The sequence below is a fragment of the Eumetopias jubatus genome, unplaced genomic scaffold, assembly GCF_037043125.1.
Source record: "Eumetopias jubatus isolate StellerSeaLion01/CBP00866 unplaced genomic scaffold, mEumJub1_p1.0 scaffold_9, whole genome shotgun sequence".
Lineage (NCBI taxonomy): Eukaryota > Metazoa > Chordata > Mammalia > Carnivora > Otariidae > Eumetopias > Eumetopias jubatus.
The window spans coordinates 39,687,701-39,714,430 of record NW_028274815.1 but is presented as its reverse complement, the minus strand read 5'-3'; the positions used below and the strand labels follow the sequence as shown (position 1 = coordinate 39,714,430).

Genomic DNA, 26,730 nt, shown 5'->3' with positions numbered 1-26,730 from the left:
CCCTAACGTGGCCCTCAAACTCTCAACTCTGAGAACAAGAGTTGCGTGCTCTACGGACTGAGCCAGCCAAGTGCCCATTTTGATGTTTTTCTTAGTCAGGGGAGGGGGTGTGTTCCTGGAAAACCCAGACCTTTAATAATCTGGCATTCCAAGTAAAACAATTTACCATTAATAGGATGCCTGCCATTAGGGCCCACAGAGCCCGGATTCAACACAGCAGCTAAGCTTGGCTGCAAGCCCTTGATGAGGTCCTCTTTACCAGAGAGACACACCAAGTCACAGGGGAAGGCTCCAGCAGAGCCTTCACAGATATCGAATGCCTGTAACTGATGACAAAGAGAATAAAGACAATAGGTTTTAGTGAGTCAGGCAATTGATAAGAAAGCCACCAGCATAACCACATTTCCCACTGGTAATTCAAAAAGAGAGTTAGTGCTTCCTTCTAAAGGGCTACCCACCTCGCTGACAGAGTTAACCTCTATAGCTACACATGCTCCACATCACTGCCAAGCAGGCTCCTTTTCGACATGCTGGATGAAGATGGGGCGCCTTGATGGTGACATAGCGTTAGATTAACAAACAAAGGAGAAAGAAACAACGAGACAGGATTTCTCCCACAACAGCATCAATCATCAAATTCAACTCATTCTCTGGGCATTAAACAAAGAAAAAAAAAACAAAACTCAAGTAAGTTAATCACATGTTAGCTGCTACCAAATTAACACAAAAAAGAGGCTCTGGAAGGATGCTGAAGTGGTACTGGCTCTGGGATTAATACACACATACACACACAGGTGTCGGGAGAAGAAACACCTGGCTTGGATCCAGACCATGGGTTGGTGGTGGGCAGAGGGGGCTGCTAGCCTCTCTACCTGACTGGATCGGTTTGGAGTTAGTCACATCTCTCAACGGGGTTACCTGCCCTTCTCTGAGGTCCAAAGAGGAGACAAAATGAAAGAGTCGAGCCACCTGACAAAGGGGAAAAGAAAAAAAAGCCATGGGCACCAAGCCTACAAAACCGGGTTGAAGAGCGCCATGCTGTCTTCACCTAGGACACTCGCTCACTCGCTCACTTTCTCACTCACTCGCTCACTCGCTCACTCCTTTCTTTCTTCCTCCATTCACAGCAGATGCAGAGGGAGTGCTGACAAAGCTCCGTGTGAAGCCCCACAGAGGAACAAAGATGAATATGAAACATGATACAGGATTCCTACTCCCAAGGAGCTCACAGTCTAGCCCGGGGCATCTAGACACAAATGCACACAAGGCAGCAAATGACAAAGATGACACAACGTGGGGCTGACTATCAGGGGAGGGAGAGAGGGCAGCTGGCTGACACCTGGTGGAGCTTGAACTTGAGTGAAGCCAGGGCTGCAGCATCCGAAAGAAAGGGGAAGGATACTGTGGCCTGGCCACCTGAGTCAGGCCCGTACCCCGGTGATAGGGTTTCAGGGTCACCAGCAAGGACTCTTCACACACAGCTGATGTCCCTGCCCTCACATGTACAAGTCCACCACCGAGTCCCAGCTGTGAAGCTTTTCCTGGTCCAAGCTTCCTCCTTGGAGAGGCAAAGGTCCTGAGGGGAGGGTGATGTGGTAGAGGATCCCTCCTCCTGGGCGGGGAGTGGAGGGGACACAGGAGGGATGTTGCCAAAGGACAATGAGGGGGAGAAAGGACTAGGGTCGGAGGGGGAAGGGCATCCCCATTTGTTCCACTGTTAGTGAGAAGTAGAGCTAGAGTTGTATTTGCAAATATGCCCACATTATCGTAAAGTGATGAAGCTTTAAAGGAACTAGATCTTACAGTAACATGTATCTGTCCTCCAAATTCCTTCAACCTAGTATGTACCACATCCTGCACTTCAGTGTTGCCCCAGCCTTGCCTCAGGGCAAAGAGGGAGCCTGCCCTGGTGCCATTTGCCAGCCGCCTTATGCATATTAATGCGCCTTCTTCATTCCGAGGGACATTTGATATAAAATGGTCACAAGAGCAGGAAGACAACCTGAGAAGTATCCAGGGCTGTGACTGACTCTAAAAATCTCAGTGGCAGACAGTCATCTCTCAGGGACTCAGCCATGGGTTCTCGGGGACTGGTGATGTGACCCCAGCACATAATGGTCAGGAAGTGTCAGCCCAGCATGGGGGGAAGGGTGGGGGGGGGTTTGGGGAAGGAGCCTGGGGGTGCTTGCAGTGATGCAGGGAACTAGAAAGTCTCACTGGGAACCCAGCTTGGCATCTCCCAGCTGTGTGACCCTGGGTGCACCCCTCAACATCCGGGTCTCAGTGTCCAGTCCTGTGAAGTAAGGGGTGACAAAGATTGCATCTAAGGCTCCTGCCTGCTCTAGCAACCCACAGGTTTGACATTCCTTCTCTCTTGGGGGAGGGCAGGTGCTGACAGTTGGAAGCTGACCCCAGGGACCCACTCAGCTGGAGGCTGAAGAGGAGGAGGAAACAACGGTATGGAAAGTCGGGCAGAGAGCAATGAGGGACCTGAATGCAAGGGCTGGAGGGTGGCTTGCCCCAGGAGACCCAGCACGGGCAAGGCTGACTGGGACAAGAGCCCAGGTAGCACCAGATACTGTACTCACACAACCACACCAAAGAGAAAAGACGGGAAGAGAGTCTAGATCCACACGAGAGGGAAACTCAGCTTCCTCTCCAGAAGAGTCTGAATTGTAAATGGCTGCCCAATGCCAACATCTGACGTTTCTTTTATTCTGCTCAACAGAATAATGATCAGCCTCAAGATCAAACCAACATACAGGAGAAGTGAATAATAGGCAACCTTTATTTAGTATGAGCTCATTTAGTATGAGCTCTGCATTCTGCAGTCTTTAGGTTCACTGTCTCATAATTGTTTGGTGGCAGGCACCATGGTCAAGCCCATTTTGCAGGTGAAGAAACTGAGACTCACAGAGATGAAGCAGTAAGTGTGGGAGCTGGAGTTTTTAATCTGGCTCTACTTACCTCCAAGGCCCACCCGTGATGCTAACCATTGCTCTATTAGCTGACACAGCTAAAAATATGTAGGAAAGTTCTTCATTCCTTTCACATTGACTGAGCACCTACTAGATAAGACATGAATCATAATGATCACAACAGAGTGCCACGTGGGGACCAAGAAGCAAGAGAACATGTTGTTCCACCTGGAATCAGAAGAGGTTTCTGTGGAGAAGGTGGCATTTGACCTTGAGAGGTGGACAGGATTTCAAACAGGTGGCAACAGAGACAGATGAAGGACCGACAGGAGGAGAGGTAGGAAAGGGAAAGTTCTAGAAAGAGCACACAGAGTTGCTACTTCTAGAAGAGGACATAAGATGGTACTGTGAGTGCAGCGCAAGAGGAGCCAGAAAGGTAAGGGGAGACAGGACAAGCAGGAAGAGCTGGGATCAGGGCTCAAGCAGGAAGGGAGACGAGAGGAGCAGTGACTAGTTGCCTGGCTACTCCAATGGTCCAAGCTGAAAGGAAGGGGGTGGGGAAGAAAGCCTGGAGAAAGGGAAGGGATGTCAAATGGGCAGGACTTGAAGAGTAAGTGGGGAAGAAGGAGGAGCACCAAAGATGACTGAAATCTGGAGCCTGAAGGCCTGAGAGGGTGGATGGTGGTTTCATTGTCCTCAGACAAAGATGGGACACAAGAGGAGGGGCAGACTCAGAGTTAGGGAAATGCTGACTAAAAGTATCAAGCAGACAAGGGGAGGAGAAGTTCAGCGGAGAATCAGAAACGCTGTACTTGAGCCCCCGGCAGAGAAGTCAATCTGAGAACCAGTGCATCAGGGGGACAGCTGAAGGTGAGGGAAAGGAGAGTGAGGTGGGGTCCTGGAGAGATCCCGCCCAACGCTGTGGGGAGGGGCGCGGCTACAGGAGGAGGAATGGAGCGGGCGGGAGAGAAGAGTCAGGGAGGCGGAGATGACCAAGAAGGCGCCACATCACCGCAGCCAAGAAGCAGCTCTTCCTGCTCACAGGTGATCTCAAAAATGCTTCCTCAGACTTCCTGTCAGAGACCAGGTAAGCGGGCAGCCTTCTCTCCTCCCACTTAGACATCCGGCTACGTATCACCTCCACAGGGAAACTCGGAACAGAGAGGAGGCGAGAGACATCTGCGTGAGTTCCCAGCCCTTCCTCCTCAGCCGACTGGTGGCTCTGCATCTTCCGCGTGTTGTCCTCTCCCTAGTCGTCTACCAGCTGCGGTGAGGGGAGGTGAGGCAGCAGTCCTGGGAGAAACACAGGAGAAGAGGAATCCAGGAAGATGCACTGTTGAGTGACGAAGGCCAACATGGTAGACCCGCTCTGGCAGGAAGTCTTGAGTGGTTCTGCCTCGACAAGTTTCGGAAAGCTCAGCTGGGGTGCAAGTCGCTTTGTTTGGGAGCCCCAGAGGGTAGGCGGTACTTCCAAACTCTGTCAGCCGGCTGTCTGTGACAGTTTAGATAAATCTTGGCGTTTAAAACCAGTTTTTGTGGTGAATTCTAAATATTAATTGTATGTCACATGGTCCTTGGCTAAAACAGAAGAAAGAAGGCTAACTTGATGTAACCCTCGAACAATGGCTCGGGAATGTTCCTCAGCTCCGAGGGTGTGACAGTGAAGTGAGACACGGGGACCTGGAGGGGGCAGCACTCTTTTCTTCTTCCCTGGAAATACCTTCTGAGCAGGAGCCCAGACAGGGAAGTTTTATAAAAGGGAAATCAAAACCTGCCCTCTGATTCACTGTAAACAGGTAGTTTACAACTAATTAGTATATAATAGGTAGCTAGGGAAAAAAAAAAAACCCAAAGGCAAGAAGAAACAACTCTAGTCTGTCCAGAAGCCCCAAGTCACTAGTCTTATGAGCTTCTGGGAGTGAGCTTCTGGTTCCAAAAACAAAGTCTCATGAAGGTTTGAGAGCAGTATTTTTTTCAAGCAAGAGGTTTCGATAAAGCAGTGATGGATAAAAGGGAAGGATAATAGAGAGAGGACTTTAGAAAAAAAAAACTATGCTGAACTGTTTCGTAGAGTTTTATTTTTAAGGCAAAATTGAGTGGGAATTTAAAAAGCGAGTGGGAAAACACTACAATTTGTCTTCCTGTGGCTTGTGCGCAGCTGTTCAGATGCTAGGGCTGTAACCAAGACCTGGCATCCCCCAGTGGCTGCCGACCATGCTGGCAAATTGGGGAAACGGAGTCATGGTGTGAAAGTGGGGCTGGACCAGGGAAGACTTTGGAGAAATGAGAGTGACACCATGGGTGATGTTATAAGCTGAGTTTCCATCTCCCTCTTTTGCTGGTGAACCTCATATACAGAGGCCCCACACTGCTGAGTGGGTAAGGGAGGGGTCCTGTCAAAGCCAGGGCACTGCAGGTAGAGGGGTGAAAATAAGGCAAAGAGAACCCAAGAGGTTTCAGAGATGGCTTGGGGCAGTGCTGCCCAAGAGAACGTTCTGTGACATCAGAAACGTTCTGTGTCCGTCCCAGCCACCTGCTACCGTGGCCGCCGAGGACTAGGAATGCGACTAGTATGACTGAGGAACTGCATTTTAAATGCACTTGCTTCTAATTAATTCAGATGTAAAGAGCTGCTTGTGTAGAGCAGGACTAGAGAATCAAAAAAGTTTATCCTTCAGATCAATCAGCAAGGCTTGATGAGTAGCTATGCGCGCAGAACACTAAACAAGTAGGCACTGTTTGGATCTTTATTCTGCTTTTTGTGTTTTTTTTTTTTTTCCTAAGCAAGAAACAAAGGAAAAGAATCTAGAGCCCCTCATCTCCAGAAGCTAACAATATAATAGGAAATACTAGATTCTAGGGAGAAAAGCCCACACACAATCTGGGGCAGAAGAATCCCGAATCCACAGAATGTCAGCACTACCCGGAGCAGTGTTTTAACCAGGTGACTTTACCAATGGTATGGGTACCAGTGGAACTGTTCTAGGGATAGGATCTCTAGGGGGAGTAAAACCACATTATTTTTCAAGTTATGAGACAAATAAAAAGCAAGGCTGGTTTACCAGGTCTAAGAACCGGGCAGGTAGAAGAAACCTATCATGTGCTTCCAAGTTCAAGAACCATAGGGTGGCCTTGGACGCCTCACCATTTTCCAACTTTTGATCAATTGGTTTTTCTTACTATGGTTTCTCTTGTGTGTGAGGTTGTGTTTCCACCGGTTCTAGAGTATTATTTTTAAGGAGAGAGAGAGATTTCTAGTTCTAGTCTTAAAAAAAAAAAAAATGTGGGGCTCAATTTTCTCTCTGGCTGGAATTACCAGCTAGGAAACACCCCACATCTAGGCGCAGAGCCAACTCAGAGACAAGGGACGTTTAGACAGATGGTCCCTCAGAAGGGTGTCCTCAGGGAGGAGAGAGAGCAGTTTTCATAGAAAGAAAAGATGTACCCATGCTTCCAGAGAGAGGGATGAGACCCTGGGGGAAACTAGGAGTGGGAGGGGGTTAGTGGGCCTGGGGAGGACTTTCCCATGTGTAATTGTCTTGTTTCTGTTCTTCCAGTTCTAAGATAAAATATGTTAACATTAAGAATAGCTTACATTGGTACAATATGGTGTACAAAGTTTCTTCACTCTTCCTGATGATGAAAAAACCATGCATTCTTTTTTTTTTTTTTTTTTGAGGGACAGGGCTCAACATTACAAGAAAAAAAGGGGATTAACTCCAATTGTGTCCACATTATGTTGTACACCTGAAACTAATGTAATCTTACATGTCAATTACACTTCAATTAAAAAAAAAGGAAAGAAACAAAAGTATCTAAAAGATCTTTGAAGTTCCATACTTCCCCTCTGGGGAGCCTTCAAAGGATGGAAAAAAGAGCAGAAGACAGGGGAGGAGTGAGCCCTCATCCAGGCACCTGACCCTTAATCTGTCTGAAGTAAGAGACAGTCTTTTAGTTACCTCACACTCTCTTGTGTGTCCATTTGGCCAAATGCGGTAGATATTTAGAGTGAGAACGGATCTGTGAGTTGAGGGTGTTTTCCAGGAGGACACAGGCAGGGCCCAAGAGTTGTTAAATGGAGCCATGAGTAGGGTGACCCTAAGTCCCGGTTTGCTTGGGACAGGCCTCATGTATACCTATTCCTGGTGTAATTATTCCAGCACCTCTTTCCCTCTCAGATGTGACCTGGTTTGGACATTAACGTATATGGTCACCCTAGTCATGGGTGACTTGGCAGGCTGTCTTTCCCCCCCCCCCAAAATTGCTCTATCCCCCCAGGGGAATCCCAAGGTTGTTCAGGGCTCAGCTGGGTGCAGTGCACTGTGCTAGGCTCTTTGGAGCATTACAAAGAGGGAGAGGAATTTGTCTTCCCACCATAATATTTCCCAACTGGCATGAAGTTTTAAGGAAATGAAACACACACACCTCACTTTCTCATTTTCAACGTTAACACGTCTAAGAAGCTAATTCTGCATCCCAGGAATGTTCAAATGAAGTGCTCTAACCCTAATCACCTGTGCGCTTCTGGTTCTGGAAGGGGCCTCAGGCAGTGACCTGTACAGAGCTGGCTGTTTAAAAATTATCTGGGGAACTTGTTAAAAATAGAGATTGGGCCTACTGCCTGAGATTCTGAATCAGCACATCGGAGAATCTATTAAAAAATGAAAACAAAGCTTCCCAGGTGGTTTGGACATGAAAGCCAGATTTGGACTCACTGGTGAGTCACCATCCTTTGACCCCTGCCTGGAGTGATCCGCTGTTGCTCTGGAAACCACAGATTTACCCCTCAGCCAGATTGGATTTACTTCTTTTTAAGTACACATCAGTTTCAAAAATAGAGGGCATTATTTTTGGAAGAGAAGATGTGTTTTCTCTCTCAAGATATTTATGTTTAGAAAGGAAAAGCAAAGCCCCCAAAAGGCAGAAAACGTTCCCATTTGAAACCAAATTCAACAGGAAGCGGGCATCCCTCACTACTGTAGCACAACTAGAAAGAACTAATGAGCAGTTATTTCCTGAGGCAAGTTTCAGACTGTCTGGAGCTTCTTCCGCGTTTAGTTGTTGTAAGGTGCCTGGCCAGAGGCCTGGGCCCACGGGCTTCCCCGGGTGGTCTGAGGGGCTGGCAGTGGTTGGCCAAGATGGTATCAAGACTCTGGAGGCTCCAGTTTGAGGCAGACCTGGAAAAGGATGGCCCTACAGAATTACCATCAGAATAAAATTTACACACACGCTGCTGAATGGCCGGGAGACCCATACTGAGCCACCCTGATAAATACATCACATTTACGCTCTGTGACTGAGCGGAGCAAAGAGCAGTAACCCATTTTCCTTCAGGCTTCAGAAGCAGAAGAGATGGGGTAGAGAGACAGGCTGAGAGAAGGTTTCTGTAGCTTTGTGTTGCAAAGTTGGCCTGATGAATTAAGAATTTAGCGATTCTGAGTTCTCTTATCTTTCAGCTTAAAAATAAAAGCACAAAATGGTTACATCTCAAACAGAAGGATCTTGGCATTCACTGCTCTTTGTAAATCCTGATACATCTCCTTGGGATACCAAAACGGAACGTCCCCTCCAAAGATACTCACTGGGATCCATCACCTTGCCAGCAGCTATTGGAGGGCGGACACCTCACTACAGTTCTGTGTTATAGAAGGAGCTGGTCCTTCTCTGAATAGGAATCATTCCCTTTGGGTTTCCTTCTCTCTCTCTCAGCCTTTGTCTGCAGAACTCCTTGACTTCAGGTGGATGGTACTTTTCAAACAAACGCTCAGCCCCAAGGGGTAAGTCTTTCTTCCAGAAATGCTCCTAATGTGCTTCTCTTGGTTCAGGGCACAGAAAACCAGGCTCGGCCCCCTGACCCAGCTGCCTGTCGACACGCTCCATCCAACCATCCACTCAGAGCCCATGGAGCACCAAGGTCGGTATCAAACATCCTCTTCCAAATCTCTCACAACTCTGCCCCCACTTGCCTAAAACCCACAGTCACCACCTAGTTCATACAGCTCAGCTTCCCTTCGCTCATACAACTCACCTCCCAGCCAGTGTGTCTTCCCAAACATTAGTATAACTGCCTCTCCTCCACCCCCAGCTGAAAGTAGACCCCCTCCTCCACATCTGGACTGGGGGTAAAGACTGTCAACAGGAAACACAAGGGAATCTGCTGGATTTACTCTGGGGAAGTGTCTACCAATGTAATTTTTCAGGGCTGAGCCCACAATGAGAAACTGGCACAACGACAAGGAGCAGGTGATGTTAGAGGAAGCTAGGAAGGACCACAGAGGACATGAAGGGGGCTGGATGGAAAGAGAAGGAAGTGAGGTCTACATCCCGATGTCCCACGCGACCAGTGTTTACTTCAAACCTCTTCCAGCTCTCCTTGCTGCTACTACACACACCCTCCTCCTCCATGTCCAAACCACTCACCTCCTCTGGGACCCAGGGCTCCTCCCCCTGGGTCGGCTGGGCCACGTGTGCGCAGAGCCACCCACTCACTCAGGTCATCTCCCCACCTGGCTATATTTTGAGTTTAGGGGTCTCTCCCAGTGACCCTGGGAAACTGCAGAGAAGAGCTCACTTCCTCCCTTTTCGTTTCCTCTTTCCCCCAGGCTTAAGCTCCAAGTAATTCAGAGGTCTTAATCTGGGACCCATCATGAGTTTCAGGAGCTCTGGGAACCTCTTAATATTGCACACATCATTTGTGAGTGTGAGCATGTATGTGTGTGTGTGCACGTGTGTGCGTGTGCACAATTTTCTGGGGGTAAGATTCACCAATTTTTCCATCAGATTTTCAAAGGGACCCCCAAAAGATGAGGAACCACTGATTGGTCCTGAGCCTGTCCTATGCAAGTTGCATGGGTGATGAGCAGGGTGGGAGGGCGGGTTGCAGGGGTGGTGGTGCTCACGCGGCTGTGGTGCTCAGGCTACACCCTCCCCCCCCCCGCACGCATGCGTGCGCGCACACACACACACACACACACACACACACACACACACACAGTACCTTGGAAGCAGCCATCACTGCTGCCGTGGCTGCCACATTCAAGCCCCGCTTCCCAAAGTGCACAAGGGCATCGTAACTTCGGTCTTTTGCTTGGACCAGGCAATCATCAATTTCCTGTTGAAGGATAAACAGAGGCACACTGAGTTGGAAGGTTCAAATAAAGCTCTGTTCTTTCCTCCCTTCTGAGCACTGGGCTTGGCAGCTTGCCCAATCACGGATTCTCGCTGGGACTGAAAAGTCATAGGCACTTTGGGGTGTGTGTTTGCGGGGAGGGTAGACAGGAGGAGGGAGGGAAATGGAAGAGATGCAGGGAAGTGAAAGAGGAATTTCAAAAAAACAGCAACTTACTGATCCGGGAAGGTTTTCTTCGAGCAATACCCTAGGATTGTTCCTAAAGTCCTCTAACCTTCCAGGAAGGCGCCAGGGGTCCTGGATGTGGACGATCCTGCCATTCTACACATAGCCACCCTCTAAGACACTGAAGGAACTGAAGGTGGAGAGAATACCAAGAATCCAGCATCTAACCTCAGACCTGCCACTAACTGGCTGTCAGGCCTTGGCAAGTGTTAGGCCTTCTGAAAAATGAGGACAGTGACAGTACCTAACTCATGGAGCCCAGTGAGGATTACCTGAGACCATTCCAGAAAAGCATCTAACACAGTGGCTGGTTTCAATAAGTGAGAACCACTGTCATCTTCCTATCTCAAGGGGGGTCAGGCCCTGGCAGCTCTGAAATTCTACTATTCTGTAGCTATTTCATACTATATCCAAATCCCTCCCACGTAGGTATCAAGGGGAGAGATGAGGACACAGAAAGAGATAGTGCTATTTTTGTTGATAAGGGAGATCATTTTACAGATAATGAAATAAAAGCAGAAATGAGAAGTCATCCAACAATATCCCCAGGGTCGGGGGGGAGGTTGGAAAGAGGATTGAAGTCTCTTTCCTTCAGGGACCAAAACAGTGGTTTACTTCAAATTTGCATCAACTCTGGCTTATTCTTTTTGTTTGTTTGGGTTGGGTTGCTTTGTTGTCACTGTTTTAAGAACAGCTGTTTTGTACATCACGGTAGCTCATTTCAGAGTTCAGTAATACAATGACACTTGGCCTTGATCTCATTTGAAGTTCAGTACATCAGTGCATTTCCTTTGCTTTGAGGTATCAAGTGCAACAGTCAACCCCTGTGCATTCCTTGTTTAAGACTTCCCCAGGAAGTCACCACACTAAGTTTTCATTGTGACCCTTGACTGACTCTGGTAGGGATTCTTGGCAGCTTCTAAGAGTCAGTCACCTTCACTTCAATGGAAATGACATTGGTGGCTTCAGGGTAAGCCCAGCATCTGGGGAAAGGGAAGTGCCAAGAGTAGGGATTTGACAACCAGGTCAAGAGAGAGATCCCATTCCTCAAAACCCACCCTTCTGAGATAGGCAGTGCTGTATCCTAGTTCCTAAAAGGGTTCTCAGAAATGTCTATAGTAGTCTGCTCATCCAATTAATATGTTCCCCTAAAACCTCCCCCAAGAAGTCCAAAGTACTCAGCTTTCAGAAACAATAGAAATTTATACATAAAGCCATCTACAGTGCTCCTATTTTATGTTAAAAATCATATCCCAATCAGTTTAGAAGATCATGTAATATAATTAATGAATTATACAATATTGGACCCAATAATCCTGCTCTTGGCAACTTATTCTAAGACAATAAGTCAAAAGAAGAAATTAATCTCTATGTACTGTGGTGTTCATGAATCTTTATGAAGATCAAGTACAAATGGGTTATGTGCAAACAAACTTAAGATCTCAGAATTTAAATATTGTACCTATATTAAGTGTTTCTATCGTTTTTTGGTATTTGGGGGTTTTTTTGGTACACTTAGAATTTTATTTTAAGAAAGATTTATAGACTTATGCATAAAAAACAAAGTTATCAAAGCAAACTAGTAAGACAGAGGTAAAAGAACAATCCGGTGAAAGCAAATCCAGCAAATTAAGTTCAGCAGAGATGTTAAGCAAAAAATCATTTTACAGACAGTGCCATTATCTTATAAGTAGCTTGAATTAAATTTCTTTTCAAGAGATATAAGTTGTAATTCTTACTTGAATTCTCAGTTATTGCTGACCCTTTCCTGCAATTTTTCCCTGTCTTATTTTTCCCATCTCTGGCATTAGACAAATCTATATTTTCCTTGCAAAGATGTTTGTGAAGTAGTTCGAAGCAAAATAAATACAAAAGGTAAATAGCCATGAAACAAATTTTATGACTGCTCTCATTAGTACTTACCAACTGATAATTACCAAAATAGCAGGGATTCCACTGGTAGGCATATATTTATCACTGAACAATAAAGCAAACACTGTACAAGACATTTCTTATCTTCCAGTGTCTATCGGTAGCTATCTGGGCACTAGTTCAAGTCATTTAATCTCTTTATGCTTCCGTTTTCCTATGGTATGTTTTAAAAGTATTTTTTAATAGTCCATGTAAAAATCAATCTATAAAAGGACAGGAGCTGAGCATGTTGAAAGGAAGGAAATTCAGTTTGGGGAGTTGAATTATGAGTGAATCTTTTGTTGTCTTTTGTTTCAATTTATGGAAATGGTTTTCAACAAGTAATGATACATAACATCTTTTTGAGGATTTCACCACAATTTCTAAACATGTCAGAAAAATACATTAAAAAAAAAGATTAGAAGGAACAAATTGTTGGAGGCAAATAAGAGACATTCTAGGGTCTCCTACAATAAAACACTCTGTCCTTTTTACTGATCGCTTTTTAAATTTTTTACTTGCTGGAAGGAGTGAAAGGCTGAGCAGCATAAATTACCTTTTCTTTTGAAGACAGCGTGGGATGTACAAACTTCCTGTATAGGAGGCTGGAGCCTTTTGTGTAGGGAGATAGCAGCCAGGCTACAAATGCTATTTTTAGTTCATAATAGAATGGAAACCTGGGGAGAGATGAGAAAATACACGTTAGGTTAGGTTCTCGGCAACACGGCCCCGAGACCCAGCAGCACAGATACCTCTCCGGCCCGCACATAGCTGCGGGCCCCCGGTGAAGTGTAAACACAGAGCTAAAGCCCAAGGCCTCCTTTTTTTTTTTTTTTCCTTTTTCTAAGATTTTGTTTTTTATTATTATTTTTTATTTTTTTTAAAGATTTTTATTTATTTGAGAGAGCACAAGAGTGGGGAGGATCAGAGGGAGAAGCAGACTCCCCGCTGAGCAGGGAGCCCGATGTGGGGCTCGATCCCAAGACCCCGGGATCATGACCTGAGCCGAAGGCAGACGCTTAACCAACTGAGCCACCCAGGTGCCCTAAGATTTTATTTTTTAAAGCAATCTTAAAAAAAAAAAAAATCTTTACACCCTACATGGGGCTCAAACTCAACCCCGAGATCAAGAGTCACACGCTCTACTGAGTGAACTAGCCAGCAACAGTCCCTCCCCCACCCCCGCCCCCACAACCAAGGCTTCTTTTGAAAGCAGGTTCTTGTTTTCTCTTTTTGTCAGAGCAAGCCAGGGATCCAGCTTCTCTCCAGCAATCACCCTATGGCCATGCCTGGCACCCCTGGGGCTTCCTGCAGGGTTCCACTTGAGGTTGGAGCTGGGGCTCCAGCCACAGCCTGCAGGTTCAGAAGGCCATGGCCTTCTGTGCCCTATACCTAGTCACTCACTCTTCCCCGGTGGCCAAGAAGGCACAAACCCCTGGAGGATTTAGAATAAGGAGGAGCTGACAGAGAATCTCCAGACTGAGAATAAAAAGTCTCCCCTTCTTGGCTGTCTTTTTGGTCCCAAAAGAGGCAGGGAAAGGAGTCCAACTCTTGCCAGCAAAGAGGATGCTACTCACCCTAATCAATTCTAGGCAGGTGAACAGAACTTGATCTTTTTGGTGCCAAGAGAAGAGTTCAGGGTGCAAGTAACCTACAATTCTGGAGTCAGAAGTCCTATGTACTATTCATTTATTCATCATGTAAACACTTACCAGCACCAACACGTGTCAGCTTGTGCTGAGCCCTGAGGACACAATGGTGAATAAAGAAGACCTGATCCCTGCTCTCTTTTCTCTCTTTCAGATAAGAGTGTCTCACATCCTTGGAACTGATGGTCCAAGCAGGAAAACAGAGATTGATCAAATAATCACAAATGACATAGAACAGCAACCTGAGACAAGTGTCAGAATGGGCCTCTGCCAGCCCACGTGGTGCCTTTGTATGTGTAAGAAAAAGCCAGCCCCTTCACCTGGATGCAGTCCTGAGAACATGGGACTAGTGAACGGGGCTTCATTTGAATTTCAGCCCCACCTGCCACCTTGGCCAGATATCTTGTGCTATGTACAACCTGTGCAACGATATTTGGCCGTCCTGCTGTGTACTAACACCGTGTTTTTTATTTTCTTTATTCTGATGCTTTGGCATCATGGGACTTTCCTGACTCTGGAGAGACTGCCCCTCCCTGGGTTAGCCATTCCTAAAGATAGGAAACAACGTGCCCACAAGCAAGCCTTTCATATGCAAACCAACCAATCCAGAGCCCAGGGCCCAAACACCTCCTTTATGAGCTCTCACACTCTGGGCCACTCTCCAGCTGCTCTAATCACCCCAGGGCCAGGTACCGGCCACCAAGCAACAGCCCCAACACCCCAGAGCCCACTGAAATTATCCAGACAAGCTGATCCCTAACATGTTGACCCTGCCTCGCCTGTTCCTTCCATGGAAACCACCATAAAGCTTCTTGCCCACACTTCCTACCTCTGCCTCTTGGCTGACCTGCTGTGCCTCCTGTTTCTAGGGATCTGTGAGTTTAACAAACTTCTTCCCTCAAGACAGCCATTTCTGAGTCTATGTGTCTTACCATACCTGATTAAAACATCGCGGGTACCCTTAACACATGATGCTCTGAGGGAAAAGGACACCTGTGCTAGCCTGAAGACTCAGAAAAGTAAATCCTCCCACTCATAACGCAGCTGAAAATAAAGAGCAATTTCTGGCAAGTCAGTTCAGAGCCTTCAACTCTCACACAGAACCCCAAATCAGCAGCTCTACCCACTCTGCTTTCCTCATCGAGGTCCCGGTCGGCTGCCTTCTGCCTCTGGCAGGCTCTTCCTGAATATTCCCTCAGCAGGTTGCTGGAGTGGGGGTGGGGTGGGAGGGATGGGTGGCTGGGTGATAGACAGTGGGGAGGGTATGTGCTATGGTGAGCGCTGTGAACTGTGCAAGGCTGTTGAATCACAGATCTGTACTTCTGAGACAAATAATGCAATATATGTTAAGGAAAAAAAAAAAGAAGATAGCAGGAGGGGAAGAATGAAGGGGGGTAAATCGGAGGGGGAGACGAACCATGAGAGATGATGGACTCTGAGAAACAGACTGAGGGTTCTAGAGGGGAGGGGGGTGGGGGCATGGGTTAGCCTGGTGATGGGTATTAAAGAGGGCACGTTCTGCATGGAGCACTGGGTGTTATGCACAAACAATGAATCATGGAACACTACATCAAAAACTAATGATGTAATGTATGGTGATTAACATAACAATAAAAAAATTTAAAGGAAAAAAAATACTCCCTCAGCAACTCCAGGACACTGTCATGTCAAGACTGTTTAATTTTCACAGTCACCCCAGAGAAGAGGCTGAAGGAACAGAGGCATGATTCTCCTACACTGGAACCCTCCAGTGATTAATAGTGAAGGAAATTTTGTCTTGAAAACAACTATTTACCAATCCCAGGGGGAAAACAAATGAATCTAGCAAGCTCAGGCATTAGTATAAGATACACACATAATCCCAAGGGATCTATCACACGGCACCACTTTTATTGCTTATGTAAAAGATGTTTTTTAATAAGTAATACCTGCATAACATTTTAAAAATTCAAATATCCAAAAGAGTATACAACAAAGAGTCTTCTTCCCATCCCAGACCTTTAGTTCCTTTTCCAAAAGCAAAAACATTATCAGTAGTAGACTTCAGACACCTAAGATATACAATCATATGGGTATACAGGACTCCTTTAGCACCCCCCCCAAACACACCTGGTAATATAATCCCTTTCCCACACCACACTTCCCCCACCACACACACACACACACACACACACACACACACACACACACAACAGTATACTTGGGGGGATGATCTCAAACTGTCCCTGGAATCATCACCCCAGGACCAGGCCCTTGTCAGGTATCATAAGGGTCTCCCAGTTGAGCCACTCAGACCCTGTACTTCCCAGAGGCCTTAGGCTTGCTTGGCTCTACCAATGCTATCACCACCTACCAAGGCACCTTCCACCTGACCTACCACCACCCCAGCCTTCACCCAAGAAGTGGAGAAGAACCCTGCTCATTCCTTAATGATAAGCCCTTGAAACTGTCCTGACCTCTAGGATGTATCAGCCTCCCCAGGTACAGGTGCACAGCCCCACGGTGCACGGGGGAGGTGCAGGCTCCCACCCTTCTGATGTTATGCCTTCACACTCCCTAGGGGGTAACTGTTTCCTAAGAGGTTTGGACACGTGATGAAATTGTCAAAACACATGCAATTAACGTGTGCAGAAAATTTCTGGGAGAAAACACAAGTAACTTTTAACAGTCATATCCCTGGGGAGAGGAGAGAGAATGAAGGCCTGGGGGAGGAGGGCCTTACTTTTTAGTGTATTGTTTCAATTTCATTTTGCCAGGTGATATAGTGTTTTGTAAATATTAAAAAACTAAGTGAAATTGCCTATGGATATTGTAGACAAGCCACCATCCTGTCTCCTGTGACCATATAGGACTGCTGTTTATGTTCAATAGAAAGTTTTTAAAAAGTTAACTATGAAGAGAGAACTGCCCTGGGGGAGTGGGGGAAAGAGGGCAGTGGGGGTGAGCGAGGAGTGAGGAGGGAGGGAATAGAAAGGGGAGGGGCAATCTCCAATCCTGGAAGTGAACCAAAGTTAAAGATGCTTCCCAGGAAGCCAGAAGGTGTTTCCAGGAATAACAGAAGCTTCAGTCTCTCTCTCTGTCTCTGTCTCAATCTTTCAATCTCTCTCTCGCTCTCATAAAGAGAGTGCAGAGCCGCCGAGCTGGTCTCCGTGTCCCTGGAAGGAGAGGAATAGGGCTCTGTCTGTCTGGTCAGCCTGTTCTGTGCCATTCCCAGAGCAAGAGGGAGGAAGGAGTGGGAAGACTCTGCCCAAAGACAACTTTGACCTGTAATACCTGCAGGTTTGCGGGGAAAGAGAAAGCAGGCTGAGGGCATGACCAGGCTGTGGGCTAAACCAGGCAGGGAAGGTTCCCAACCTCTTCCTTGCAGAAGATGGACAAGACCCTCACTTCCCATACATTAACCCACTGGACAGCACCCACTAAGATGGGCCAGATGAGGCCTCCACGTGGATCAGGAAGAGGGGGACTGCACCCAAACACCAGGTATCAGAGGCCCTCTGCTGGTGGGCAGAATTTTGGTCCCATGACCTTCACATCCTGATGTTACTCCCACAAGTATGTTCCCTTCACATGGCAAAGGGGATTTTGAAGATGTAATTGAGATTATTAATCAGCTGACTTTAAAATAGGAAAATTATATTGGATTATTGGGAGCAGGCCTAATCTAATAACATGATCCCTTAAAAGCAGAAGCAGAGTTCTTTCTCTGGCTGGTAGCAGAAGGCAGAGATCTGAAGAATGAGAAGGATCTGACATGCCACTGTTGGCTTGAAGCTGAAGTGGGAGGCACATGTCAAGGAAATGGGGACCTCAGTCTTACAGCCACAAGGAATTGAATTCTGCCTATTATCCAAATGAGCCTGAAGTGGCATCTCCCCCAGAGTCTCCAGATAAGAAGCCAGGCTGGCTGACACCCTGATTTTGGCCTCATGGTTCCCTGAGCAGAGGACTCAGTTGATTCTACCAGGACTTCTGACTCATGGAAACTAAAATAATACATTTCTGTTGTTTTAAAGCTCCTAAATTTGTGACAACTTGTTAGGGCAGCAATGGAAAGCTCATACACTTCCCCAAAATCAAAATCAAAATCAAATCAACTCCAGAAATAGCTGATAAGCATTTATTAAGTATGAAACTCGAAAGTTCCAGGGCCATGAGTAAAAACATACTCCAGCTACCAGGGAGGGCACATCCATCATTAGACCAGATTTCCACTTAGCCAAAAGCAGTGAGACAGAAATGCCGATATCCCTGAGAAGGAGCTCGTAAGACTAACACTATTCCCCCATGATATTCACGAGGAGGGATGGGGGCACAGCAAGAGGCCACCCAGCGCCACACACAGGACATTGTTCAGAGGGAAGACTGGAGGACATGAGGACTGGTCATGATGTTTAACTGACGACATAGTCCTTACTGGGCCTGGTCTGTTTTCCTCATCAACGTGGGGAGCAGGAACCTCCCCAACACAGCTCTGCACAATATGGGGTCTGACTCCTAGTACCAGCCCCTGCGGCCTGGGGAAGACAAAGGATGGCTCAGCAGAGTTCCTTCTCCACTCCTGGAGACTCCTGGAGACTCAGCCCCATCCTGAGTCTGTTGTTTATCTGGGCGCATGGCACCAACATATTAAATTAGGTGAACCACATTTCTTCCCTATAGCTTGAGGCCACAATAGCTGAGACATCTATTTCTCCCAGTGGAGATGAAAGCCAGCCTCCTTTGGGGGGAAAACTACATATTAAGGGCATTAAAACCACTGATCCAAAACCGGATTCACAGAAGTGGTATTCAGGTGTCATCTCTGGCCTATGATATTCTGGAGGGTAAGTTCACATTGATCCTCTTTGGGTAAGGGCCTTCTCCTAAATGGAAATATTTTTATTATTCTCTCTGATGATAACTGATCACGGTAAAACATTCATACAACACAGCAAATACAAAACCAACCCCATGATTCCAACTTGCAGAAATAACTCTGGTTAACGGATGGGTATTTCCAAACTACTTTTAGTATACATTCACATGTGTACAGAGAAACTCAGGCCTTTTGAATAGAAACAAGCTGCTATATATTATTCACAGCTTCTTTCACCTTAAAAGATGCAATATATCAATACATGGACATAGCTTATAGTTTTTACTTGCTCCATTGCTATAACAGTGGCATTGTTTATAAGGAAAAAAATTTTCCATCAAAAGGGGATTGATTAAATAAATTATGGTCCATCTATACCATGAAATTCCATGTGGCCATGTAAAAAAATAGGTAGATCTACTTATGCTTACATGAAAGTATTTTAAAAATAAATCTAATAAACAAAATAAGAACTGTTATGTATACTATAATACCATTGTTTAAAAAAAGAAAAAATATGTGTATATGTATGCATGCATATATACACATAAATATGTTAAAAGTATACACAATTGTGAATAGGAGTTACGGTGAGAGTGAATGGTGTTTGAGAGAAACCTAGTTTTATTAAAGGGAAACTTGTGTGTACTGTTTCCTTTTTTTTTTTTTGATATATGAATACTTCCTTGCCAACTATATTAATTGAGGAACTGTATTTATTTTGTCCATGATTATATCATTATAAGAACAATACCTGCTCTTATAAAGTCATTGAACAAATATTTACTTGAAGACCAACTTTATAATTTATTAAAACTATCCCAGTTAACATCCCTGCACTTGCTTCTCTGTTCTGAAGTAAGGTTGAGACTGCTTCTGGGCCCTTCCCACCTCTCCAATGATACTAGGCAACATCTTCCCTTGAAAAGTCCCAAGTCCTGGGGCGCCTGGGTGGCTCAGTTGGTTAAGCGACTGCCTTCGGCTCAGGTCATGATCCTGGAGTCCCGGGATCGAGTCCCGCGTCGGGCTCCCTGCTCAGTAAGGAGCCTGCTTCTCCCTCTAACCCTCCCCCCCTCATGTGCTCTCTCTCTCTCTCTCTCATTCTCACTCTCTCAAAATAAATAAATAAATCTTAAAAAAAAAAAAAAGAAAAGTCCCAAGTCCTGGAGTACTTACCAACAAAGGAAAATGTCAGTGAATGTCTCTGCTGTGGTGAAAAGTGCAAATATAATCCAGTACATCATCCATTTGACCTGTTGAAAGAGAAAGCAACAAAGCTAGTAGAAAAGGTCAAGGATAAATGGCTGGCTGCCCAACATCAAGAACAAGAAGCTCAGACAGTGGATGCTGAGGCATGTCCAGGCAGTGTATCCTGCATTTATAACCCCTTCTCCCTGTCCTTCCACAGCTTGTTTCCAGTTCTACTCCAGACATTGGGGCTGGAAGCAAACAGGATGCTTCCACAAATAACCCAGGCTCAAAGTCAAAGTAGATCATGGGTGACTATCTGTAGCCTTCACGTGAGCCAGGGAGACCAGCAGACCAGGAGTGACTCAGGATTCAGTTAGGTCATTTTACCAAGACTAATACTAGGTTAGTAAACTCTCCAGGCCTTAACAGAGATATACTTTGAAATGAACTTTAATCAGACCAGACCTTCTGGAATGGAATGGTGGTCACTTAGGAATGCTTTCCTGTGAAAAAGTCTCACATCCCCTCACAGAAACTAGATCTTTTTTTTTTTTAATCTCTCCCATGTGACCAACCTTTTCCATTTCTTTTTTTTTTAAGATTTTATTTATTTATTTGAGAGAGAGAATGAGATAGAGAGAGCATGGGGGGGGAGGGTCAGAGGGAGAAGCAGACTCCCTGCTGAGCAGGGAGCCCGATGCAGGACTCGATGCCGGAACTCCAGGATCATGACCTGAGCCGAAGGCAGTCACCTAACCAACTGAGCCACCCAGGTGCCCGAACCTTTTCCATTTCAACTGCCTCTCTCACCCAGTAGAGGCCTTGGACCTCTTGGATAGAGAGAGCACGAGATGGGGGGGAGTGGGAGAGGGAGAAGCATACTCCCCACTGAGCAGGGAGCCCCAGAGGGTGCTCGATCCCAGGACCCTGGGATCATGACCCGAGCTGAAGGCGGACACTTAACGACTGAGCCACCCAGGTGTCCCTACTGTAAGTCTTCTAACTGCTTCCTTTGTCTCCTGGCTTCCCCCTCACCAACTCATCCTATAAACCACCCCTTTGCTAATCTCCCCAAACCAAGAACTTATCAAACTACTCCCTGATTTAAAATCTTCCAGCCTGCAGAATAAAGTCCAAATTCCTTAGCCTGCTCCTTCTAGCTTCTGGTGATGGTGGAGTAAGGCATTTGACTAACCCTCCCGCCAACAATGATAACACACTCTGAACAAAATATTTAAAAACAACTCCTTGAAGGCACTAGGAAGCTATCAAAAGCTGGTAGAAACTGGAAGGAAACCACACCAGGATAGATCCAGGTTGATGTGGCTGGGGACAATCCCCAGCCTGCAAATCATGGGACAGACAGAACTCAAAAAGAAACCCATAGTCTTCATCTCTGTAGAACTGGAGAATGAAATCTGAGACTGCTAGAGAAGCTGGAAATTAAAAGGAAAAAATCCCAGAGAGGGAAGTTATTAAGGGGGCAGGCTCCAAAATTCACATATAAATTCCTTTAAGTCTTTGCCTGGCCCCTGAATTGCACAGACTCAGGAAATACTCCAAGGTGGCTGAGGAAAAAAAAAAGTTGGAAAGCTGAAAAAGTTAAGCAGAAATTTAGTTTCTTCCCACTGTAGTAGAAATAGAGTTTAGAGTTCAGGTCTTGCCAAGTGGAGGAGCTTGGTAAACATCTGGGAATTTTCACTGAAACATCTTAAAGGCCATATCTTAGTAATAAAAATTACATCCCAGGACTAAGAGATCAGCTCTAAGACTAAGGACAAAACTGAAATACTCCTGCCCCAATAAATGTAAAACTTAACTGCCACAATGTCAAGATGATCTACAGAATTTAACTACATACTAGAACAAAACTCAACATTGTTTACAAGAATGTAACATGACCTTGTAGCAAGATTGCAGAATACAAGGTTAATATATAAAAGTCAGGGGCATCTGGCTGGCTCAGTCAGTAGAGCATCTGACTCTTGATCTCAGGGTTGTGAGTTTGAGCCCCACATTGGGTGTAAAGATTACTTAAAAATAAAGTCTTAAAAAAGTCAACTGTTGGGGTGCCTGGGTGGCTCAGTTGTTAAATGTCTGCCTTTGCCTCAGGTCATGATCCCAGGGTCGAGGCCTACTTCTCCCTCCCCCACTCCATCTGCTTGTGTTCCTTCTCTCACTGTGTCTCTCTCTGTCAAATAAACAAATAAAAATCTTAAAAAAAAAAAGTCAACTGCTTTCCTACATATCTGGATACTGGAACTTGAAATTAAAATACCATTTAAGGGGCACCTGGGTGGCTCAGTTGGTTAAGCGACTGCCTTCGGCTCAGGTCATGATCCCAGGGTCCTGGGATCGAGCCCCGCATCAGGTTCCCTGCTCCGCGGGAAGCCTGCTTCTCCCTCTCCCACTCCCCCTGCTTGTGTTCCCTCTCTCGCTGTCTCTCTCTCTGTCAATTAAATAAATAAAATCTTAAAAAAATAAAATAAAATAAAATACCATTTAATAAGCAGCAAAAAAAATTAATTACTCAGGAATATAACAAAATATGTAAAAGGTCTATGTGAGGAAAACTATAAACTATGATTAAAGAAATCAAAGAAGATCTAAACAAGTGGAGAGATATTCCATGTTCATGAATAGAAAACTCAGTATTATCAACACGTCAGTTCTTTCTTCCCAGATCAATCTAGAGACTCAGTGCAATCCACCTCAAAATGCCAGCAAATTCTTTTGTGGATGCCAACAAACTGATTCTAAAATTTCTATGGAAAGGTGAAAGACCAAGAATAGCCAACACAATACTGAAGAAGAATAAAGTTGTAGACTTGACACTATCTGCCTTTGAGACTTAATATAAAGCTACAATAATCAAGACAGTGTTATTGCTTTAAGGAATAGATAAACAGATCTATTTTTAGAGTAGACAAATAGAGGGGGCGCCAGGGTAGCTCAATCAGTTAAGTGTCTGACTCTTGATTTTGGCTCAGGTCATGATCTCAGGTCATGAGATTAAGCCCCATGTCTGGCTGCACACTCAGTGGGAAATCTGCTTGAGATTCTCTCTCTCCCTGTCCCTTTGCCTCCCCTCCCCCTGCTTTCTCTCTCTCTCTAATAAATAAATAAATCTTGAAAAAAAAAGACAAATAGAACAGAGAGCCCAGAAATAGACCCCATAAGTATAGTTAACTGATCTTTGACAAAGGAGTAAAGGTAATTCAATGGAGAAAGAATAGTTTTTTCAACAAATGGTGCTAGAACAACTGGACATCACATGAAATAAATAAACAGATAAGTAAATAAGTAAATAAATAAGAAAATGAGTGAATAAATGAATGAATGAATCTAGACACTGGTCTTACATCCTTCATAAAAGTTAATTTAAAATGGATCATAAACCTAAAAGAAGATACAAAACTATAAAACTTCTAGAAGATAACATAGAAGAAAATCTAGGTGACCTTGGGCTTGGGAATAAGTTTTTTAATACAACAGCAACAGTATGACCCATGGAAGAAAAAAATTGATAAGTTGGACTTCATTAAAATTAAAAACTTCGGCTCTGCAAGACACTGGTAAGAGAACGAAAAGACAAGCCACAGAATGGGAGAAAATATTTCCAATACATATATCTGATAAAGAACTAATATCCAAAATATACAAAAAACTCTTAAACTCAGTAATAAAAATAAACAACCCAATTAAAAGTTGGGCAAAAGATCTGAACAGACACCTCACCAAAAAAGATATACAGTTATATAACAGCTTATTAACAAAGCTTTGGATATAAAATCTAAATTTTTCTTTTGTCACCACTTAACAAGACACTTATCCTAAGAACACAGGGGCAGGTTCAATATTATTTTTCTTGAAAAAGTATAAATATGTTAATGAAGCTACAAGAAAAGGTAGACATATTGAGTGAAGAGATGGGGGATTTCAAGAGAAAGAAGAAAACGTTTTTTAAAAAAGATTTTATTTATTTATTTGACAGAGAGAGACACAGCAAGAGAGGGAATACAAGCAGGGGGAGTCGGAGAGGGGGAAGCAGGCTTCCCGCGGAGCAGGGAGCCCGATGTCGGGCTTGATCCCCGGACCCTGGGATCATGACCTGAACTGAAGGCAGACACCCAATGACTGAGCCACCCAGGTGCCCCAAGAAGGAAACTTTTTTTAAAAAGATTTTATTTATTTGAGAGAGAATGAGGTATCACAAGCAGTGGGTAAGGGTAGAGGGAGAAGCAGACCCCCTGCTGAGCAGGGAACCCAATGCAGGACCCGATCCCAGGACCCTGGGATCATGACCTGAGCCAAAGGCAGATGCTTAACCAACTGAGCCACCCAGGAGCCCAAGAAGGAAACTCTTTAAAAAGAACAAAAGATATCCTAAAATCGAAAAATACAATATTTGAAATTTTTAAAATTATTGAACAGAATTAAGAGCAGACTGGATACTACAAAAGAAAAAAAAATCTGTGAACTTGAAGACAATAAAGTCAGTAAGACAGAAATCTAGACTGGAAAAAAGTGGAGAGGCTCAATACCTGTGGAATAGCATCAAGCAGTCTAACATATATGGAATAGGAATTTCAGAGGAGAGGAAAAGAGAATGGGACAGAAAAATTATTTGAATAAATAATGACTGAAATTTTCCAGAATTGATCAAAAATAGCAAATCCACTGAACCAGGGAGCTCAGAAAATCCCAAAGAAGATAAATACAAGAAAACCACAGCCAGGCACATCACAGTAAAATTGCCGAAAAAGAAAGAAAATGTTAAGAGAGAGGGAGGAGAAACATATTACATACAGGGGAATGATAATAGGACTTTTCGTCAGAAATGATGAATACCAAAAGAAAATGGAATAACATATTTAAAGTGCTGAAAGAAAAAAGAAAAAGTCAACCTAGATTTCTACTCCCAGCAAAAATATCTTTGAAAAATAAAGGCAGCTCCAGGTCATGATCCCAGCGTCCCGGGATCGAGCCCTGCATCGGGCTCCCTGCTTGGCAGGAAGCCTGCTTCTCCCTCTCCCACTCCCCCTGCTTGTGTTCCCTCTCTTGCTGTGTCTCTCTCTGTCAAATAAATAAATAAAATCTTTTAAAAAAATAAATAAATAAACGCAGCTCTGGTGAATGCCCATTGTCTTTGTAACTCTGAAACATATGTCTCAACAGATTATTTAGAGGTCTTCTTTATTCAGAAAAACAAGACTGTCCCCTGGGAACCACCTTGTTTTAATCTATCAAAAGCAACTGCTGTCTGAGAGACCACATGCTACAGCAGAACAGGCTCCCCAGCAGGGGGCAAAGAAGGTCCTTCCAACTGTACATTTCATGGCATGTTGGGGCCCAGGATCCAGGAATTCCCAACACTGGTATCCAGATACACAGCCAGGAGCCTGAATTCCTACTCTACTGTCTTTTTCTTTTTAGTATTCAAACCATGCTCTAATACCATCAATTAAAAACAAAGGAGAGTGATGGAGAGCCTGAGTATCTCAGTAGGTTGAGCATCCGACTCTTGGTTTCAGCTCAGGTCATGATCTCATGGATCAGGAGATCGAGCCCCCCGTGACGGTCAGGCTTCCTACTCAGCGGGGAATCTGAAGATTCTCTCTCACTTCCCCTCCCCCTCATTCATGTTCTCTCTCTCTCTCAAATAAATAAATAAATCTCTTTAAAAATTTAAAAACAAAAAAAGGACAATGACAACAACAATAAAAAATCCCTTTCCTTGGGGCGCCTGGGTGGCTCAGTCGTTGGGCATCTGCCTTCGGCTCCGGTCATGATCCCAGAGTCCTGGGATCGAGCCCCGCATCAGGCTCCCTGCTCGGCGGGAAGCCTGCTTCTCCCTCTCCCACTCCCCCTGCTTGTGTTTCCTCTCTTGCTGTGTCTCTCTCTGTCAAATAAATAAATAAAATCTTTAAAAAAAAAAATCCCTTTCCCTGACACAACTCTTAGCTATAAACTTGTCTAGTGAGTCATCTATACATGCAGTGTTTACTTTCTCGTCTCCCACTTACTCAGTGCACTGCATTCATTACATTAATATTGCTCTCACTGGGGATCCCACTTTGTAACATACTTCAAGACCCTTTTTTAAGTTTTGTGGTTTTTTTTTTTTACTTGATTTGCTTGACTTTCCGATGGATATGAAACTATCACTTCCTGAAAAGCTCCCCCAACACCACAACTGCTCTGGTTTCCCTCTTGACTTTCTGGCTACTTCTCAGGTTCAATTCCTCCACAAGCTTTTGTTCTAGACATTCTCTTCTAACTCTAGACAAGACATTCTCCACAAGGCTTTCTTCTAGACATTCTCTTCTAACTCTAGACAAGACATTCTCCACAAGGCTTTGTTCTAGACATTCTCTTCTAACTCTAGACAAGACATTCTCCACAAGGCTTTGTTCTAGACATTCTCTTCTAACTCTAGACAAGACATTCTCCACAAGGCTTTGTTCTAGACATTCTCTTCTAACTCTAGACAAGACATTCTCCACAAGGCTTTGTTCTAGACATTCTCTTCTAACTCTAGAATGTATTCTCTGCATTCCTCACCTACCACAGCCAATCCATCACCAAGTTCTGTCACTTCCACCCTGTTGAACCTATCTTCTTCTCTCTATCCTCTCTGTCATTTGCTTACTTCAGACCACGAACATCTCCTATAAAATAGAACTATAGCCTTTAGCTTGGTCTCTAAACCTCTGACCCCTTGCTAATTGTCTTCCATATTCCATTCAGAATTATCTTCTTAAATCCAAATTTGATGATTCTTCTTCCTAAAGTCTTCAGCAGTTCCTTATTGTTTTTAAGATGGAGCCCAAATTCCTTAAATTGGCT

General features: G+C 44.8%; 1 protein-coding gene across 1 annotated transcript in view; it reads right to left on the bottom strand.

The window, feature by feature from the left end:
* REEP1 (receptor accessory protein 1) overlaps positions 1–26,730 on the bottom strand; it is a 52,391-nt gene that overhangs the window by 16,649 nt on the left and 9,012 nt on the right. Inside the window, exons 3-6 of the mRNA XM_088026622.1 lie at positions 19,867–19,943; positions 12,740–12,860; positions 9,916–10,029; positions 814–969 (exon numbers count right to left, since the gene is read on the bottom strand). Coding sequence (XP_087882748.1) covers positions 814–969; positions 9,916–10,029; positions 12,740–12,860; positions 19,867–19,943 — 468 coding nt within the window. The remainder of the gene's footprint in view (positions 1–813; positions 970–9,915; positions 10,030–12,739; positions 12,861–19,866; positions 19,944–26,730) is intronic.